At 39.1% G+C, this 20,192-nt stretch overlaps 1 protein-coding gene across 1 annotated transcript; it reads left to right on the top strand.

Annotated features, from left to right (window-relative positions):
• The first annotated feature begins 7,620 nt into the window (after nucleotides 1-7,620).
• Nucleotides 7,621-15,103, top strand: LOC140949607 (uncharacterized). The gene is made up of 4 exons (XM_073398765.1): nucleotides 7,621-7,678; nucleotides 12,680-12,730; nucleotides 13,652-13,754; nucleotides 14,420-15,103. Exons 1-4 carry the CDS (start codon nucleotides 7,621-7,623, stop codon nucleotides 14,661-14,663), a joined length of 456 nt encoding a protein of 151 aa, XP_073254866.1. The 3' UTR covers nucleotides 14,664-15,103.
• The last annotated feature ends 5,089 nt before the right edge of the window (nucleotides 15,104-20,192 follow it).

Here is a 20,192-nt window from a genome sequence, read left to right as displayed (position 1 = left end):
GATCACAGATGAAGAACCATGCATTCGATATAAAGTACGCTGTGAATAAACCATTGTTATCGTCCATGTAGTTATCATTATTAGGCGTGGTGCTGGAAAATTCCCCCGAAACACTACTAACTCTTAGACTTTCCAAAAAGTCCTTCGTCCGATTTAGTATGGCTCGGGACGAGCTGACAACTTGGCTGCTTTGCGGCCGAAAAAACTCGCTCTACTCGCTAAGAAACTAGTGAGGTCGACTTGTAGCAAGTCTGTACTTCCTCTCAGTAACCAAAGGTTCCAGCCGTCGCTCACCTAAAGTAAAAGCTAAACAGCTGATGTATTCCTCTTTATATGGTTCGATCTCATCGATACTCAAATCAGTAGTCAATCAATTTTGACATGTTTCATGTCTTTCCCAAGAAAGACCTGAAAGAGCGGAGACAGAAAGATGAGCATAAGCGCGTTAGCCTATAAATCACCTCAAGTTTTTCTATACTTTCATATATCGCGCCATATTTTTCGTCGGTGTTCGTAGGTAAATATATGTCGGAGTTTTTTTTCCGATTTTCTCACTCTACAAAACACCTCCGCATTGTCCTAGTTCCTAGAAAACCCTCAAAACTTCGTCTCCAGCAATGTATGCAAAAACCCCTGGGGAGCGAAGTAAAAAACTTGCACTTTCAAACCGAGGCTGAGTGGACACCTTTCATATCAAAATGAGTTCTAATCGCGTTGAGAATAGAGCACCATTTTGGCGTAAAAAATGCAATTTTTGTGTTGTCCTGGGGTGGGGCATTTGCACACTTTTTAAAGCCCCACCGTGAGGTTTTGTGTAAACCGCCCTGCCCTACTGTCAGCTGTACCGTGAGGCATTTGCAGCTTTGCCAAAACAAAATGACAGATGCCCGACAAATGCCCTGGGAAGATGGGTACACTTGGAATTCAAAGAGCCATTACTCAGACCAGTAGTCAAATAAAGCTACGGCAAAGCGGGCAACAAAACCGTGCAACTTGTTTTGCAACATTCCTGCAAAACCAATTGAAAAGCAATGTAGCGCGTTTTACGGCCCCCTTAAGAAATAGTACTACTCTCTACTTTCGACAACCACGTTTCCAGCGCAACCTGCGACAAACCTGATTTGCTGCCAGACAGGTTTTATTTGTGAATGGTAAAACGCCTAACATCGCTATGCAACTCGTTTTTCCGCTCTGTTTCAACACAAGTTGCACTTTTTCGCTGCCCGTTGTTTGAAATGAATATTTTGACACTTTCCCAAGAAATACAGAAAGAGGACCGTGCGCATAGCCTAAAAATCATCTCAAGTTTTGCTATACCTGTGATGGCGCCATATTTTGTCGGTTTCGCGCTTACCATTGGCCTGTAGTTCTGAAAAAGGGTCTTGGAGAAATTTGAAAATCACGAGCTCGAGCCTACTTAACATAAATCATGGCGTTTTAAAAATTTTCCGCTTGTTTAGACATTTGAAACCAATGCAAACAAATCTTTTATGTGAATGATAATAAAGCAATTTGACAAGCAAAGGATTCTCATTCTTTCCCTAATGGATGGCACTGTTCATAGACAGAAGCAAACGAAAGTTCTTGGTTTAACAGATTAATCAAGCATCAAGGTCAGTTTATACCTGGTCCGGGCGACAGTCTCCGATAACCTTAACTTAAAGCAACCTACAATAATTATTTCGGTATTACTAAGTTGTAGTTTTGGATTGAACCCCTCAGTATTCGCTGTGTTTTAGGAATGAACTACACAGGAATTCAAATTAGTCCGCTGAAGAGATGAGTCGATATTGCAAATCTTAGCTTCTCCGCAACGTGTCCCATTAATTCAGAGGTCTATAAGCTTCTGCCCCTCTAACAAATCCCCTAACGAATAGAAGTACCTTAAACGTGTGAGTCCGTTAAGCAGATTTATGCAAATCTGTTCATGATTAAATTCATTTTCCTGTTGTACTATGTGTATAGTATGCATGGCTCCTGATAGTACGCCAAGCCGCGACAACGAGGCGTATTCAAACAGTGGACTTGAATTGGCGAATCATTTGAATCGTACCGTGATTTCATAAATAACCCAAACGTTAGAACCCCCACCTACAGCACTGAGTAATCAGAGGCTTTCATTTGACTACAAGTCACACTTTAATTAAGAGTTCATCCACAGACTCAAAATCTCGAACCAACTTGTACAGCATAACAAACAGTACGACTGGAGAAAGCAGTGCTTGAATGGTCACATGTTAATGGATTTCGTCCATACACCCTTTACGACACAACAAACATCACCGCTGGAAAGCACTGATCTTCATTTGAGGTCCTCATTTGAATGTTCACGCGAAAGTATTAAAACTGAGAACCACATCTTAAACATATATTAATCAGTACCACAGGACATTACTGCTCAGTTACTGAGCGGTCATTTGAAAGGTAACAATTCTTACTTTCATCCATTTGGTCCAGAAAGCAAAGTTAGACCTACAAGCTTGTGCAACTACGTATTTGCTGGCCAAGACAAGAAGACATCTGTTCTAGGTAACTACAGTCAACAAACCTACGGTGTGAAGTGTGAAGGTGTAATCTCCAGCTTACATGACAAAATGATGAAAAAGTAAGTCTTTTACATAAAAGTACCTTTGTGTAAGCGAATAACCACAGGAGACCCACACAATCTGTGGGTGCAACCGATTGTTATTTTAAAGTAATATCGCTCAGTATGTATACAATACTGACATAAACACACGTTCGAAAGGCACTACCTCCAGTAGGACTTTTTTTTCTTGGGATTCCTGTTGTCAGAGGTTAAAGGTGGTTTGCGATCAGTCAAACTGCGTCCCCGGGTCTTTTCCGTTAGAAAGTAGGAGAGGTCTTGTTGCATATTGGGAATTCTAAAATCAGCTATTACTAGATTTAATCACTGATTACAGATCGGCGTTCGTCACTTACAGAAAAATTACGGAAACGAAATCGAGTCGAAAGGAGTCCAGTTCCCCGTCCGAGTTGCCCCTGATAAAATTCATAGGGGCGGCTAATTTGTCGTCGCCCGTGATAGCTCGAAAATTTCTGCCTTAGTGCCACAGGAACACCAGATTAAGATGCGTTTTTACGAACGCGGTAATAAGGGGTTCAGGGTGTAACACCAGTATGTTATCAGTTGCGGGTATCGCTTAATAGTCTTTATTATAAAGAACAACTAAAGAATGCGGAAAAAAGAAGAAAGAGAGAAAGGGGGAAAGGCAATGCCTTCATCAACTAGAATTTACGTGGGCTCTATATTTATTTGGCTCTGTTTTATTGTATTTTCCTTTTCTCTTTCTCTCTTCTTAATGCCTGCATTCATACGCTTACGGTTAAACTCCAGTTTCTTGACGATCATTGCTATCCGCGGCCTTTCTTGTATGATAATAGCCGTGATCCCACTTGTGTCCTGGGCCCGGTTGCATAAAACCTACACTTAAGTGCCCACTTAAGCAGGTCACTTACGAATCCGTTATGGGTGCACTTACGGGTGTTGCATGAAACGTACTTAGCACTCTCGTAAGTTACTATTTTACGTGGTAACTTACGGGCTCACTTAAAGGCACACGTAACTTTGATATGGTACTTTATTTATGACTCACTCTTTTTTTTTAAGCTAACCATCGGTGAGTGTAAAGAAAGCTTTAAGTCGTTTCGAACACTTTTAAACCTCTCAAAAAAATGAAATTTGCATGCAATCGTTATTTTTCTTCAATGTCTACTGAAAATGATAATTCTTCTTTTTTCACAACGTCGGCTTTAGAGTGTACATCAGAGGTTAACAAAGCGCATTAGAACGAGTTACGTGAAGAAAAATTACTTTTTTTCACTTCTCAGTAAAAGATCTCGTTAACTTTAGTAAAAACAGTAACGATACGGGACCTACATAGGTCCCGTAAATTTACGTGCTATTTTTCCCGTAAAAAAAGTTTTATGCAACACCCCCAATTTCTGTTGCATAAACGACACTTAAGTGAACACTTACGAAAATCGTAATTACAACCACTTAAGTGAATTCCCTAGGTGGACCACTTAAGTGATTCAATGCAACTCACTTAAGTTACAACCGATTATAAGTAACGCTTGTCCACCCAAACGATCCCGGAACTCGTTGCGCCAAAACGCTTATACCCAATCTCTCTATATTATTAGTTTCTGGAGTGTGAAATTGTAGGGGCTTCCTTTCCCCAGGAACAGAGTTAACTTTCCGTAATAATGAGGTGTCGTTATTAAGTAGATTTCCATAAAGCGGGTTTTGACTATAACTGTTCTTGCCCCCGGCTTTTAAGACAGATATAGAGGACATCCTTGATTGAAATGATCGTATTTACCTATGCTTCTTAGGATTGGTCACAGTCGAGCAGTGTACGAAGTCAATTTGAATTCCAGTGCTTCAGTCTCTGGGACTAACACTGGCGTGGATGGCAGGAAGGTGACAGAACATGAAGAAACGATTCTTCCTGGCTCCGCTACAAAAATGGTTTGTATTCTCTTTTCAAAAATTTGAGTATATTTCCTTTCGGTAACCTGGGCGTTGCAGGGTCCCACACTCACGAAAAAACGACGCCTTTGTCGTGGGAAGACGGCTGAAATTGATAGATAATAAACGATTATTGAATGAGGCTGAGTATGATATGAACAATTGTGAAGCACGAGGAGGTTGTCATCCGCCGAGGCGGGAAACCAAATGGACAACTCCCCTCTGAAATCTACCTAGCTGACTCTTCGCCAGATGAAAGCAGAACATTGTTTTATCATTTATTCAAAATATTTCGAAGGCCTTAGCAGCATCCTGATCCCCAAGTAAATCTCTTTTAAAATATTTGCTTATTTTTTCGGCAATTTCAGAACATAAATGTATGTTTCTCTCTTGCAGCTATTCCTCAAAAAGCAGTTGAGATCCACTGAGCAAAATTTGAGGGTATTCTTTCTATTACCTTAAATATAAAAACCCTGCTATTTTGTGTTCTTTTACTAAACTCCTTCACCATTTTCTGAGTTCTGCACTCACGCAAAAGCACCTAAGCTCACGTGCTACTGTTTTGCGTGAAGTCAATGATTGTATATGGCAATATACAATCATTGACCTCAGAGTGACATCAATGATGGTATAATCTACACTCCTTCCAAATTTGGTCAGCGCTAGCTGGTTATGAAAAATTAGCCGGGGCTTAAAACCAGCCAGACACAGAGAAATATTTTGAATGAATAACAATATACAAATGTCTTCCGAAGGATAGCCTTTGAACGCAGACGCGTAACCGATCATCGCGTCTCTCCACCCGCCGAAACTGCACATACGTCTGCGTTCGTGGCTACCCGAAGGAGAGAAAATAAGAAGATAAAAATACGAAAATAAGGTTCTACCTACCAGTAAACACCGACAAGATAAATTTTGGGGCATTCGTGGTACAACTGTTTCATTTGCAGCTAAAATTGTGTCTTCCTTAACTATCGCGAAACGGGACGCCATGTTGACTCCGGTTCCAAAACAGTGAATAGCCAAGGATATTTCTCATTACGGAAGCCAATCAAAACGCGCGATAATTGCTATCCACTAAATACCAAAGCTTTTTATTTGGGCCTTGAAGACAAGGTGATGCATTTGGTCTTGAAGTATAGATTCGAACCCTCTCAATTACAAAGCGATTACGTTTGGGTTAGGGAAAGTGGCCATTTAATACAGGTTTTGTTCTTAAAACAATCTACCTACAGTAGTACCTACCTAGTCTACCTAAATAGAGAGCCGCTTCTTTATAGAAGTATGACTGTTATGCCTCCGTAGCATAGCTTTTCGCGTTGCAATTGCATTGTATTTCAACCCTTTTCATTTTGTCTCTTTTAATACTGTATATGACTAGCGTATACCTTGGTACGCGAATTGCTGTTTACCCTCAATATCGTTACCAATTTATCCATTTTTGATTACAGAATCCAAAGAAGGGTGGAGACATTCAGTTCAAATTTACCAAGTTTCCAGTGCGGAAAAGTGAGGAAACGAAACAAGAAGACGCAAATTTAACTACTGGTGTTGTAAAATAATAGAACATGGTCTGTATGACAGTCTATAAACACTCGTACAAATAACATTATAAATATTGTCTAATAGCCTTCATTCGATATGTTAAATTCTAACATGACTCCGAGGCTTTCTGGTAGTTTTTCTATATTTGTTTTGGTTGCGTTTGTGCTCAAGTCTCTTCTGAGAACTCTGAGACAATGGAGTCGTCAAAAATTTGCAAATTTGTCCCTAAAGCCACGGATTCATGTTAAACTTTTTTCCTCCTAAACAATGTTTGAGTCTTGTTTTAGATAATTAGGGGTGAACTCACATGAAAAGGAGTACTATTATAATCGAAACTTTCAGCTCTTTTAGATTTGGTACGTTACAAATTATTTGTTATAATAAGGCACGAGAACAAAAAGCTGTGCTGAAAAAATGGCTTTCATGAGAAGTGTGTACGCATGATAGCTGAGCTAGCTTCTGCATAATGTAACGTTTATAACAAATAGAAAAAGCTAGAGCTGGTAGCATCTGGTAATAAAGATTTGAATAAATCAGACCTTAGCTTACATTGCTTCCAGAACTAAGAGGAGTAATCGAGCATGTTATGTCAGTAGGAACCAACCCCTACCCCTCCCCTAAGCCGCATGCAGTCTAGTCTGAAATGTCACACGTCTCTACCCCCCACGGGTTAGGGGTTAGAGACGTATGACGAGACTACGCGCAATCCCATCTTTCTTAAGGAAAAGAATAATTGAATTTATGTTTCCCGAAAATCTGGTTTCACAAATGGCATGTAGAATTTAACACTTTACTTTTTTTTCAGTTATTTGCGGAGTAATCATAATAATCTCTATGAAGACGGAAAAGGTTGAGGGGGGATCAAAACAAAAAGTTTGAAGAACTAATTTTGTTGTACGTCTGCATGCATTACATGCCCGTGTTTTTACTTTTAATGATTGGGCAATATAAGCATAGTCAGCCTACATCAGCACGTGGTGTGCACAAAGCAACTTGCTTTTACGACATCATGGATAAAAGTGGATCCTTTTCTTTTAAATGGTTATTCTCAGCCTTTTTAAAACTTGTGAAAAATCTTTTCATTTGCAAATATGCCTGTTATTCGCCAGACATTGGTATGCAATCCCGCTTTATATTGTCACAGAATGAAAAAAGTGCGAATATAGAATACATTATTATAGTAATTAATGATACGCTTGAACAAAGTTTTTGTGGGTTGATTTATATTCGCCGCTCCGTTCCACGAACAAGTATCCATGTTTAGCAGCTTTTCTTTGGTTTAAAAGAGTTAAGCCGACGTTTTTGAGCAAAAATAGGACGGTGATCGAACTAAGTCCAAGGACGGTAACCCAAGTTTTGACCGAGTAAATGCGATTGAAAAGCTAATGAATTCGTAAAAACGAAAGCATGTGAATTTTTTCACAACACAAATATCGCACAGGGAAGCAAGTTCAACTTCTTGGCTTGAATACAACTTTAAAAATCTTTAGTCATCTTCCTACAAAGGCAATCGAAGAACTAGGACTTCATTTGGGACGACAGAGCATCTTATTTGAACGACCGTCCCAACGTATACTGCAGCCATGACTGAGTGCAAATATGCTTTTCGTTTAAAGATTTTGGTCGTCTTGATGTTGACAGGTAAGTGGAATATGTTATCTAGATATAGCGGTAAATCGATTTAAGCATTGTCTTATAGTAGTAAAATCATAGCTGAATACATGTTTTAAAACTTGTAAACTTTTTTTAAAGAGCGTTCAAGATGTTAAATGTTGACCTCGCTTGTCAAGAGTTGACCGTTCTTTGAATCTATTCATTAAAATTACATACAGTTGTGAATATTAATCTTTCTAATTCTTGGGAATGATTCTTGTTGAAAGGTTTAGGGAAATACTCATTTTTATAGCAGGAATGGCTCAATACGGGTTCTAAATTTATTTGGCAGTGGCAAAGAGTTGGCTGAAAATTTTACAAAGTTAAAACGACCAAAATAACTAAATGTTGTTTGTTGTCGTCTTGTGACAATTCAAGCATGATACATGACGTAAGAAATAACAATTATCCGTTATAAACAGCAGCAATACACATAAAAACAGTTTGTCGCCATGGGTGATGCGGCAAAACCTAGAAAATTCAATCAGGAAAATTTTTGAATTCATTGTCTATGAATTCTTTACTTTTTATTTCTCAAATATTAATTTTACGTTTACTACGTGTTGGAGAAACAATGTCTGGGTTTTGATTCTCTTTGGAGCAACGACTTGCTTAGGTGTTATGAGTCGCAAGAATGAGTCCGGAATCCGGAATCCTTGTTTTTGGAATCCGGAATACAGCTTAAGGATTCCGGAATCCCACTAACGATTGGAATCCAGAATCCAAGTTCTACAGACAGATACTGGAACCCAGTACCTGGAATCCGGAATCCACATTGTGGAATCCAGAATCCAAGACTGTCCTGGATTTCCTTTCATGGGGCGATATGAGCCAACAATAGAGTTCTAGAATGTGACGTCATAAAAACAATGATTAAATTGGTGAATTTATAGGATTTGTCTTTTAAATTTGACTCGGGTCTGGGTCTAGACCCAAGTCAAATTTAAAGGGATTTGTATGGAGTCGTCAGAGCATAACTGGGCTAATTTCTCAGAGACAATTTGCCCCACAATGCTAGTTTTAGCAAGTAGGCCTCTTGGATGTTGTTCTTTCAGAATATCCTGACAAATCCCATAATTTCACAAAATTAGTTTTTATGACGTCACACTTTAGAATTCTATGATTTGAATACAACAAACTCTGTCCATTTTGAAAGCCTCCAAAAAACATCACTTTCTAGGGCTGTTTATTAATCGGTCATACTTACAGACATGGATCGCATTTAAACTCGAATTTGCAGTCTCTGTAAACGTTAACATCCCCGGGAAACAAACAAAAGAATAAATAATGAATAGATTACTTATTTAATTAATAAAATCATCAAAGACGGGCATATGTGATTCAAATAAATCATAACTTGGGAGCAAAACATTTGTGGTAAAAAAAAAACCTGAATCTTGTCATCATTTTTTTTCTGTTTTGACCTTAGCCAGAGCATACACGAATACAGTAATTTTCAAGGCTTTCACCTTCTTTGTTATATTTCACGCAATCTACAAGAAAAATCTGCCCGGCAGACAACATCAGCGTATCTGGAACGAAAAATGTGAATTTTAAACCCCTCAAGGGGACTTATCTGGACGTGGCTCTGGCCTTATTTGACGCACTCCAACACACAGTATCAGGTGTTTGATATTTGATATGGATATTTCTTTGTGCAAAACCATAAGCAATACATTTAAAGGCAAAAAAATATTGCTTTTTCGTTCTGAAAACCCTATAGGAGGCTTCGTTTGCACCATAAGCGAGACGAAGAGCACCTCGTTACTTTTATATGGGAGGCTCCTTTCCCCCACCCCTTGGAGTTCAGAGAAGGAATTTGACTGATACACTGGTGTAGACGAGAAGTGACATGGAGTGTGGAGAAAGAGGACGGGAGGAAGATCTCTGGGGAGAGGGATGGGTAAGGGAGAGAAGGGAAACTAAACGAAAGTGACACTTGCGTAGACAAGGTGACATGGCGTGTGAAGAGAGGGTAGGAGGCAGATGGGGAGAGGGGGGGGGGGGGAGAAGGAGAAAGGTTTTGCATCTTGATCAGTTGGGTTTACAAGTGATGAGCGAGGCGCTAGGTCTCCCTCGTTTTGTTTTGTTGTTGCTGTCGTTGTTTGTTTTGTTTTGTCTTTAATTCGTTCACCAAGATCAAGTTAAAGTGAGGTACATTACATTGTAAGAAGTACGTGATCTTAGTTGGCCAGCAAACCAATAGAAACGGTCGAAAATACTGAATTTGGGCTTTCTCATCATTCATGTTTTTAAGTTAAAGTAGATCTGAAGTGTGCGCATTACTATAAAATCAAAAGGGTCTGTTTTAACTCCATAGATGGGGTGAATTTATTGACTATTTTTGGGCCTAATTTGGCCATCTTAATATGGGCCGATACAGTTCAACTTTCAAGGGCTGATTCGGATCCACGGGCTGAAGTAGTAATATATAAGAACAACGTTAATTATTATTATTATCATTTTCATTTAGAATTATTAACTTACCTATAAAGCGCTAACATCTCTATTATCATTGGTTAATTAATAGAAAAGAAACAACGTATATGTACTAAAAATATTTACATTCCACATCGAGCTCACGATGGCACTAGAGGCTACAGAGCGTTTTCACATAAAGTCCCGTCTGCCATGTTGCTGTTCCAAATGTTGAACATGTTGGGGTTCCAAACCAATTCTGTGAGAGTTGACCCTTTTTCTTATGTAAAACTTTCTTTTGTTCTAGTAAATTTGCATAGATGGGTGAAAGCGCTTTACCGTATTTATTCGATTAACCGCCCTGGGCGCTTATTAAATTTTTGGACCTTGAGAGTGGGCGCTTATTTGAGGTGGGCGCTTATTATATTTTCACCATTTTCAGCAAATGAAGTATGTTTATTTTGCAACAAAACAATGAATGCTAATAACAAAACGCGAAGAAGTAACAAAGCAAGGTTTCTGTAAAATACTCTGAAGAAAACTTCGTCCTCGGGGAAGTCTCTTATTGGAACTTATTCACTTAAGTGGCTGGGTTGGGGGTGAGCGCTTATTTGAGTCTGATTGGGAGGAGGAGGGGTGGGCGCTTATTCGAGGCTGGGCGCTAACTCGAGGTTGGGCGTTTATTCGAATAAATACGGTATATCAAACTTTGGCTGTTGTTCACACGATACCGGATAGCTTTTGCGCAGGCGCGAAAATCATACTGCATAGGGCTTCTGTTCACACATAGGAACGGTGATTTCAGCGCAATATATTCAGTTAAGGGAGCGAAGCTGTGCCGCGTCGGTCTCTAACCTGGAGAGTCACATATCGGATAGGTGTTCACACTATAGCGGTTAGCTTTTGTGCCGGCACGAAAACTATACCGGATCACAGGGCTTCTGTTCATATATAAGAACGGTGATTTCGGTGCGATTTCTGTAACAGAGCGAAGCTGCGCCGCGCCGTTCTCTAAACAGAGGCACCCAACGAGAATATAGTACAAAACCACTTAAACATAGCATTGTTAAATGTATTTTAGTATTAAAACGGTAGATATAGGCATATTTTTATCCCCTAAAAATTTTCCATCTGTTCCGATTTCCTAGCTGAAAGTCTACTGATCCGAAAATTATAGGGATCAAAACTTACCTTTTCGAAAATTTCAGCCAGGAAAAGGCTTCCGAAAATTCTAGGTGACCTTTTTACGGTAAAAATCCGTAAAAAATGGGCAATTATACCATTTTTTAGATGTTCGAAAAGCCCAGGAGAAGCAGGCAAGCAAAAAATTTTACAAAAAATGTTCCGAAAATTTAGATCTCAAATCGTCTTTCGAACAGATACTTTCCGAAAATTGACTTTGGGTGCCCCTGTCTAAACTGGAGGTTCACATATCGAATAGGTGTTCATACTATACTACCGGATAGTTTTTCGTGTCGGCACGAAAAAAGCTACATGTTCCAGTGTGAATATAGTCTTTGAGTTCCCCTCGGCCAAACTGGCACTGTAGGGCCACAACAGATCCTTTTTTAATTTTACAGCGCGAGTGGTAAATCCCCCCAGCTTTTGCTGAATCATATACAACTATCCCCCGAAGGGGACTGAGTTGAACAGTTAAAAATTATTCCTCCACCCAGAAAGGGCCCTGCGTCAATAGCCCATGAGGCCGAAGGCCGAATGAGCTATTGACTCAGAGTCCATGAGGTTGAGAGGAATAATTGTTTTCGTAAAATCCAACTAGTTGGTCAAAAATATCGAGACAAAACAACTTTAGCAAGCAAAACGCGATTCACCCGCCATTGTTTTGGTTTTCAAAGCTGGCGCTTTTCGCAACTAGTGGGCTATAACATATAGCCTAGTAGTGGCTCAACCAATCAGAACGCAGCATTGGTTGGATTTTACTAATAGTGGATATACCGAGACGGGAAGCGTCGAGGTATATACCTAGCACTGTTCACATACCCTGAGGGGGATAGTTGTTTTAGTGTTTAGCAAATCAGTTGGATAAAAATGAAAAGATTTTCTTTTTGTAAATTAAAAACGTTACTTAGTAGGAACTTTATTCACAATTTACAAACATTCCGGGAATTTTGTCAAGTGATTTTTACGATTTTGTTGCAAATTCAGCATGAAAACAATTTTCTACCTACCAGTAAACACCGACAAGCCAAAGATAGTCGCTTTCTTGGTATTTGTTTGTACGACTGCTTTATTTATCGCTCAAATTTCGTCTTTCGAAAATGCCTCGAAGCGAGACGCTATCTTGGCTCCGGTCGCAAACTCAATAGCCAAGGATATTCCTAGTTACGGGAGCCAATCAAAACGCGCGAAAAGTGCTAGTGGCTGATTTGGTAAATATAAGGCATATTGTTTGAGAGATCTGCACTTTAAAAAAGTGGCAATATTAACCAAAAATAATAAAGTGATTAGAAAGGAAGTGCCAAATCTTTAAACTCTAGTAGAGAACTGTAAATTTACTGATGAGTTTATTTGCCTGCACTGACAGATAACATGTTTTTGTCTGACTTTTAGGATTAGCAAGCGGCGACGTCTTGGATGATCTATTTGATGATGACGATCTCCGTAAGTCGTAAACAGCAGCAATTATATCCCGTCTGAGCGTTGGCGGATATGAGATTACTAAGACAATACGAGACCCCTAGAGGGTAACCCAGGACATTTTTTGATGAATGTGTGCACGAAGCATAATCCTTCCACCTCACAACCTACATTTCGGACATGACTCCAAAATTCAATACCCCAATAATAAATATATCAAAAAAAATTATATTGCGTATATAGAAATATTTTCATATGCGCATAACAGACTATAAGATAAAAATAAGTCGAATTAAGTCGAATCATACAGTACACTCTCGCTGATTCAAGTTTAAAGCTATTCACCAAAGCGCAAATGACAATAAACAAGTCCCTTGTTTAAAATAGAAACTGAATCGAATTGTAAAATTCATACTCAGACTCAGACCTAAGTATGGCTCATGCACTTGGGTTCAAATTGGCTTAACCTTAGTTTTGTTCTGTTGCTCAGCGAGGCGTGTTTTTTCTCAGTTTTAATTCTTATTAACCGCTTTCCGCATCTTTCACCTTTTTGTGAGCACCAAAGAAAGATTTATTAATAACCCATGGGATTACAGAAAGTAAGATACGACCAGGCAAAATCAAAGTTACTCCAGCGAAGCAAATTCATGAAGAAAAGGAACGATACTGTCATGATCCATTGTCATTATGGTGATCAAAATTTGGAACGCCTCTCCAGCTATTATTTGCTATTCTCACGGGACTCCCCTGCGCGCATTTTCTACAAGGCTTTCTCTTCGCCCCATTCATGACTGCAGGAGGCTAGAGCCCTTTCACTGACTCACACATCCCACATGTGGCTTCGACAAAGAACCTAAAACCCAGAATCGATGCATTGAGGGGGTGCTTGTTTTAGTTGCAATTATGGTTTGCTGGTGACTAATTGTTTCTTTCCTATTTCCACAGTTCTCTATGTGGCCATAGGATTTCTGTGCTTTGCTGTGTTATTCCTGTTCGTTGTAATACTGTTTATCTCCATCGCTGTCATCAGATTAAAGAAAATATTGAGGTAAGTAACACATTTTGTTTTTCAAGGTGGCCATTAACTTGTATCTTTTGAATACTGAAAAGTAACAGCCCTAAGAGGAGGGGGATATTTCCTATAATGGCCTATACGATGAGGTGCCAATCGAAGAGGGGTACCTTTTTCAGGCTTCAGGGAAATAAAAGAGCAGGGATTTCACTAGTTGTGAAGTATATGACAGGGTAGAGAAATCTGTCATTTGGTTCTAGGAGCCAACAAGAGGTCTGGGTGCGAGATAATCCAATTACTTGGGCGTGACGCCTACTGTCCTATGAAACTGTTCTTTTGGTGCTGAAATCTGGACAGTTGATAGCCAATCAGATTTGAGGATCTTGTTATAGTTCTGATTAGTCCTTATGACGCCTGTATCGTACCGCAATTTCAGAAGGATTGTACGAAGTAATCAGAGCATATTAACGGTGCTTAATATCTCCCTACCAGTCATTGCACTAACAGCCCGATTTTTAGCACGGGGACTTTTTCCACCTTGTTCCCTCTGAATATCCCAACCAATCCCATGGTTTCCCAAATTTGATTTCTTTACATTGGGTAGAAAAAGTTACTCCAACCGCGATACGCTGACGATAGGCCATGCGCCAGGTTGGTGTTATTATATTAGTATACTAAATATGTTCATTTGTAATTTTAAGGGCTCGAGATTATGACTTCCACTACCGAAACGGTGAGGTGATATCAAACTCCCATGCTATGTCAGGACGGTCACTAAACAGTGCTACAAACTGGAGTCATTTCTTCCCCGAAAGCAGAAATGGAAGAGAATCGAACAGCAATCTAAACTTGGAGTACCAAGATTACATGGACTTGATTATTATGGACGCTTCAAGAGTGAGCCTCCCTAGAGCCAGATTGGACAGTGAAAAGACGACTTTCTAAGTTGATAAGCAACTGCTAGTTTTCAGCTGATGTCGCGGTGGTCATGCTTCATGTAAATTCTGTGAAGAAAAATTTGTTTACATTTTTCCCCTCAATAGCATATGCATTTCATTCTCTGATCAAGCTATTAAAATAAACTCTCTTAATATCGAAAGAGCATAACAATTACAGTTATCCGTGAAAATTTGAGCCGGTTTAAATAAATAGTTTCGGATAAGTTACCTTTGAAAAACTCGACACTTTACAAAGAATGTATGGGCTCATTAGCGTTTTTGCCACCCGGCAATTTCGCAGCTTTCGAAGGCTTTTTTCTTTGCTATTGCTTGCAAAGAGCTGATGATTGCACAAATTGCTCAAATTAACCAACTCTTTCAACTCTTGAATTTCATTATTGCATAAGGTGACGCCCTCTATGGCTTAACTTTTTATGTTAATAAGCAAAAATGAATACATAACCACACTTTCACTGAATGCGGATCAGTTATTTTTTTCTTCAATTTTATAGCTCTGTGGTACGCAACTGGGGCAGAGAGGAAAATAGCATGAAATAGTACAGCTGGCTGTTAAATATTTTCGTTTAAAACTTTTAAATCGAACGGAGTCCGAAAAGCATACAAAGGAAGAGCGATGCATTGATGTACTGAAGTGATTTTCTTCGTTTATAAATCGTTTCTGGGGAATGTTTGGTTCAGTGGGGGTGGTGAACACGCAAAAAACCTGGTAAATTAGGAACCAAAGACGAATGATTTACAAGCTTTTTAAAGTTCTTCCACCTTATTCGCCAAAAAAAAACTGAGAAACAAACGTATTAACCTTAGCGTATCGTTCTAATAAAATAAATTAAAGTGAAAAGAAAGGTGTCCAGTTTTTGCTGCTTTCCATTGTGATTAAAGTGATTACAGCAAGGGAGTTACAGCCTCTTGCTTAGCTTTAAAACATTTCATTGGACAGCTAAGTCACAATTGTTCCAACACGTTGTCGGTGATGTCTGGGACAGTGAAGAGCAAAATAAGATTGCTATATCATTCTACCGTATTCCCGTTGCCTGCACGTGCATTCATTTATTTTAAGCGTCTCTCTGGCTCGGCGATGTTACACGAGACTAAGCTAGTTCCCAGGGCTCTCTCCTAACCGTCCCTAGTCTGCGACTTGAAACTTCCAAATTGGGGACGAGGCGTTTGAAATTCCTATTTCTCGCGGCTTACGCGGATTGTGACGGCCAAATCTCACTCACCTACTACACCATACCGCCAGCTACGCAGGCTAGTGAACACAGCACAAGAATTTCCTTTTTCTTTTTCTCAACTCAGATCAACTCAGATACCGTCCTTTCGGATTCAACCCCCGACAATTTCGCCAAGATTTTACAAATTAAATGAAACTGAATAAGATCAATGAACTTTGAATCAGTGCGAATTCACTTTTTAAGTGGCGTTTTCGTTTTGTTGTCATCCGAAAATTTAGCTATCATGGCAACGTGACGTAACGACTTCTCCTCTCTATTGGAGGGGGAATTCAAATTCCAGAGACGTAGTGGCAAGCTCTCCTTCGTTTTCTTTTCCCGCCTCGCCCCAAAGTTTGCCCCAAAGCGCCTCGGATCGGAGAGCTTGAAAGATGGAAAATTTGTAACCCCCACCCTTCCCGCGAATCAAAGGTGAGAAAATGGCGCGTTTTGGTTTTTTGCGCGGCTTCATCATCATTGATTTCGGGGGATTGTTGGTAGCCCTGCACAAATCGGTCACGTGATTCTGCTGTGCTCCCTCGCCTCCTTATTTGGAAAACGAGAAGACCCTGGGGACGAGGTTGTGGTGTCGTGCGGCGCGGTCTGTGGCGGTAAATTTGGGCCGCCATATTTGAATAGTGTATTGTCGAGACAAGGAAGTTAATTAAGAATGTGACAAAATTTGGCTCGGTAAGTACAAGTATTTACTACTTCTGCTTTCAAACATTAAAGAAAAAGACAAATTGAGTAATAATCTTACTACCACGTGAGCTAAATGAACCTCTTATGCGAAACGCTTTGTATAAAATTGTGCATGGAATACCTCCCGGCGTATGATATGAGAGCTTAACTTACTAGTACACCGAACAAAAAATCCACCGAACTCGTTCGATGCATTTCAGTTGTGTTCGATTGAGTTCCATGCCCGAAGGAAATAGAACCAAATCGAATTTTATCGAACAAAATCGAACAGTCATAGTTAGGTTTAGTTCGTTTGAGTTCGGAAATCGAACTTTGAGCCTTAATTATACAAAAATAACGAGTCGGAAGTTTTTGAACGCGCAATAATCTTAAGCTTACTTTAATTGTTTCCACAGAAACGTCATATTAATTATTACGATGTATTATTGTACATGACAGAGGATATCCGCTATGACTTATTTTAAACTAAATGGTTTCTGGTGTTATTCGCGGAGTTTAATATTCTCAGAGTTGCAGACCCAGGGTTGCACTGTCAGCAACACCTTTTCAAACCAGAAGCAAATCAAACGCGAACCGAACCATGGCTGGAATCAGTGCGTACAAAATTTTGATGATTAGGCGGAAGAGAAGTAATGCAACCGAATTTTTTTGTATTCTTCGAGAACATAATTTTAGCAGAAATGAAAATAATAAAGAAAACAAGGCTTTACATTGGTTGTCTTTACACTTTGTTCGATGACCAGATTCGTGCCTTCGGTTGAGTTTGAAAATCTAACTTTCAATGTTGTTTGATTCAAATTTTGGTAAGATTATATGTTTCGACTTTAGGAGCTTAAAGGAAATGCGTTTAAAAAACTATTTGCATTTAATAACAGCGCAAATATTTAGTTGTTGGTTGTTATGAATTTAGTTGATGACTGCCAAGTCATAAGTCTTAAGCTTATTTAAGCTTTACTACTTTCAGATAACAGTTGTCAAAATAGGATAAAAAATGCCACTTTTTTGCAGTTTATTTTCCCAAGAGCAAACCCCCAACAAACTGTCCACAGCTAGATCTCTCAACAATTAAAGGGTGTAAATTGCCTCTTTAAACCACACACTTCATTACTATGTAAAACAAGAAGTTCACACATCTTATTCAGTTCTTTCATAATTTTTATATGCTTCAAAGAATGAAAGATAGACACAGCCAGTTTAGTTTCATGCGGCTGAGTTTGTTGAGGACAAAATGAACAGCCAGTCACCCTCCAAAACCAAGCTGACATTATATTTTTTCTCTCTTTACACTGTGATACTTAACTAGTATATTATTAATTTACTAAATACAAGTAACTGTTTGGAATTTTCTTAAACCGTATGAAGGTCATTCATACAACTTGACTCTCTTTTGTCACACTAGCATAATTTATAGGCAATGGTTTTTTTTGTAATCAGTAATTCAATGAGTTCTCTGGAAAACAGAATTTAGCTCACCTTTCAACCGTTTTTTTTGTTTTTGTTTTTTGTTTGTGGTTTGTAAAGTGGGATATGGCCATGAGTCCTTGTCCAACGAATAAACAGGGTGGGAGGGGCTTGGGGGCAATAGGAAGAAAAAAAAGACACATGTATTCAATCCCACAAGGGTTTTTGAACTCTGTTCCCCAGCAGATGAACCAAACAGCATTTCTGATTGGCTCATAGAATGTCAACCAACCATCAGTGGATGTCAAACATTCAAAGTGCATACAACATACGGCTGTAGATAGGGAAATGGTAAATACCTGTAAAGTTTTACTACAACTGTAGTTTGATCTTGTCAATACACCTCTCATCATCAGGTCCACTTGGAACTGTAATAGAGAAATAAGTAAATATTGTAAGCTTGCAGCTGTACTTTTATAATTAAGCTCTCTTTTTTTCTAAAACTTAACTTATCCATATAAAAACCTAGACTGTAGTCTAGCTACAGTAGCAGTGATGATAAGTGACTTAGCAGGTTACTTTCACTTGTACATGTAGTATAGTGTGTAGTTATGCAGGTAAAATATTTTAACGTGTTGGTGTTTGCTTGTCGAGTTACAGTGAACTAAGGCCTATTAATTTGTTTCCTGTAGAAAACTGTCAGGCAGGCATTATGTGCAAAGGTTGTTCCACATTATTTCACATGTTTTTAGTTGACATTGATATCACACAGAAATCACATTGTAAGCCACACATGAATGGAAGAGGCATTTCAAAATTCTCATTGGGTTGAATGCGGGATATTCTCTCTGCTTTTTTCTCTCTCCCATCCTCTCTTGTTTTTCTTGTCTGACCTCGGCTCAGCTATTCTTTAGAGTGCAATGTATGGACAAGTTTTCAATCTTTACACAATCACCAAAGTAAAACCATCTACTGAGTACAGTTAGAGCCACTTAAAAGAAACAATCAAAATTGTAACAGTAAGAACTGCCACCATTTGGAGTGAAACAGAAAAAAAATTGATCAAAGCATCAATAAAAGAAGGTTTTAATAACGCAGCAAATAGAAAAGTAGATACTGCATAGGTGGAAAACCAGTCAGTGTAAACCGCAGACTGCGGACTGCAGACAGCAGACCGGGGGTAAAATGCCAGACTGAGTGTAAAATGCAGACCGAGCATAAACTGTATTCGTGGAAGGGTACGGGTTTAAATCAAAATATTCCGCAAAAAAATGTAAACGATCACTTACTTAACATCTGCTTTCACAAATCCATTTTTTTTCTTCTCTGTAGCCTGTTCCAGGCATTCAGATAGTAGAAGGCCTGGAAAAGGCTATCTTCTCTGGAACGTCATCGAAAAATTATCACAATCTTGAACTCTATATCTGACCAAGAGGCCTGACGCTTCAAATTTCAATACAAGTGACTGTGAATTGGTACAACACGACAATATTTACGCTTAAATAAAAGCCGCTGACCAAAATACTGTACAGATAATGATAATGACAGAAGGAATAATGGTGATAAAAAGGGAGTAAATCATTCCAACAACAAAGAAAGATGTTCTGCAGGAAATTTGGATGAAAGTGTTGCAAATCAAGGTATACAGACTTTAGCTGTTCAGATGTTCATTGAAACTTCTGGCGAATGTGCATCTCACTGAACAACAAAAGTGACCATACACTGTATAGCTGTGTACAATAAATCAATAGAATGCAAGGTTCACTTCAAATATACCTGCAACTCCATGTTTGTGTGTTCCATGCTGAATGCCTAAAATCAGCCAAGTTGGTAGAATAAAATTAATGGTTGACACATCAATCTCGTTCCCTGTTCTGCTGGACAAGGGTAACGTGGGTAATGAAGTCTCTGGGTTCCAGGAAAAAAACAACTTTCCCCCTCATGTGGTTCTTTCTGCATTTTACCCCCAGCCTGCATTTTACCTTTAGTCTGCAGTCTGCACTTTACCCCTGGTCTGCACTCCTCAGTCCACAGTCTGTGTTTTACACTGACCGGGTGGAAAACCTTGAAGGAAATTAGAACAGATTGAAATTGTTGGTACTTTTTGAAAACTTGTTAGCCTAATGGTTTTTTAAAGTTCATTTTTGTTGTTTGTAGTCTTTGATGTAATGCTTAAGAAGTATAATTAAGGTGTGATTTTGTCA

The sequence above is a fragment of the Porites lutea genome, chromosome 10, assembly GCF_958299795.1.
Source record: "Porites lutea chromosome 10, jaPorLute2.1, whole genome shotgun sequence".
Lineage (NCBI taxonomy): Eukaryota > Metazoa > Cnidaria > Anthozoa > Scleractinia > Poritidae > Porites > Porites lutea.
This window is presented reverse-complemented; position numbering and strand designations above follow the sequence as displayed.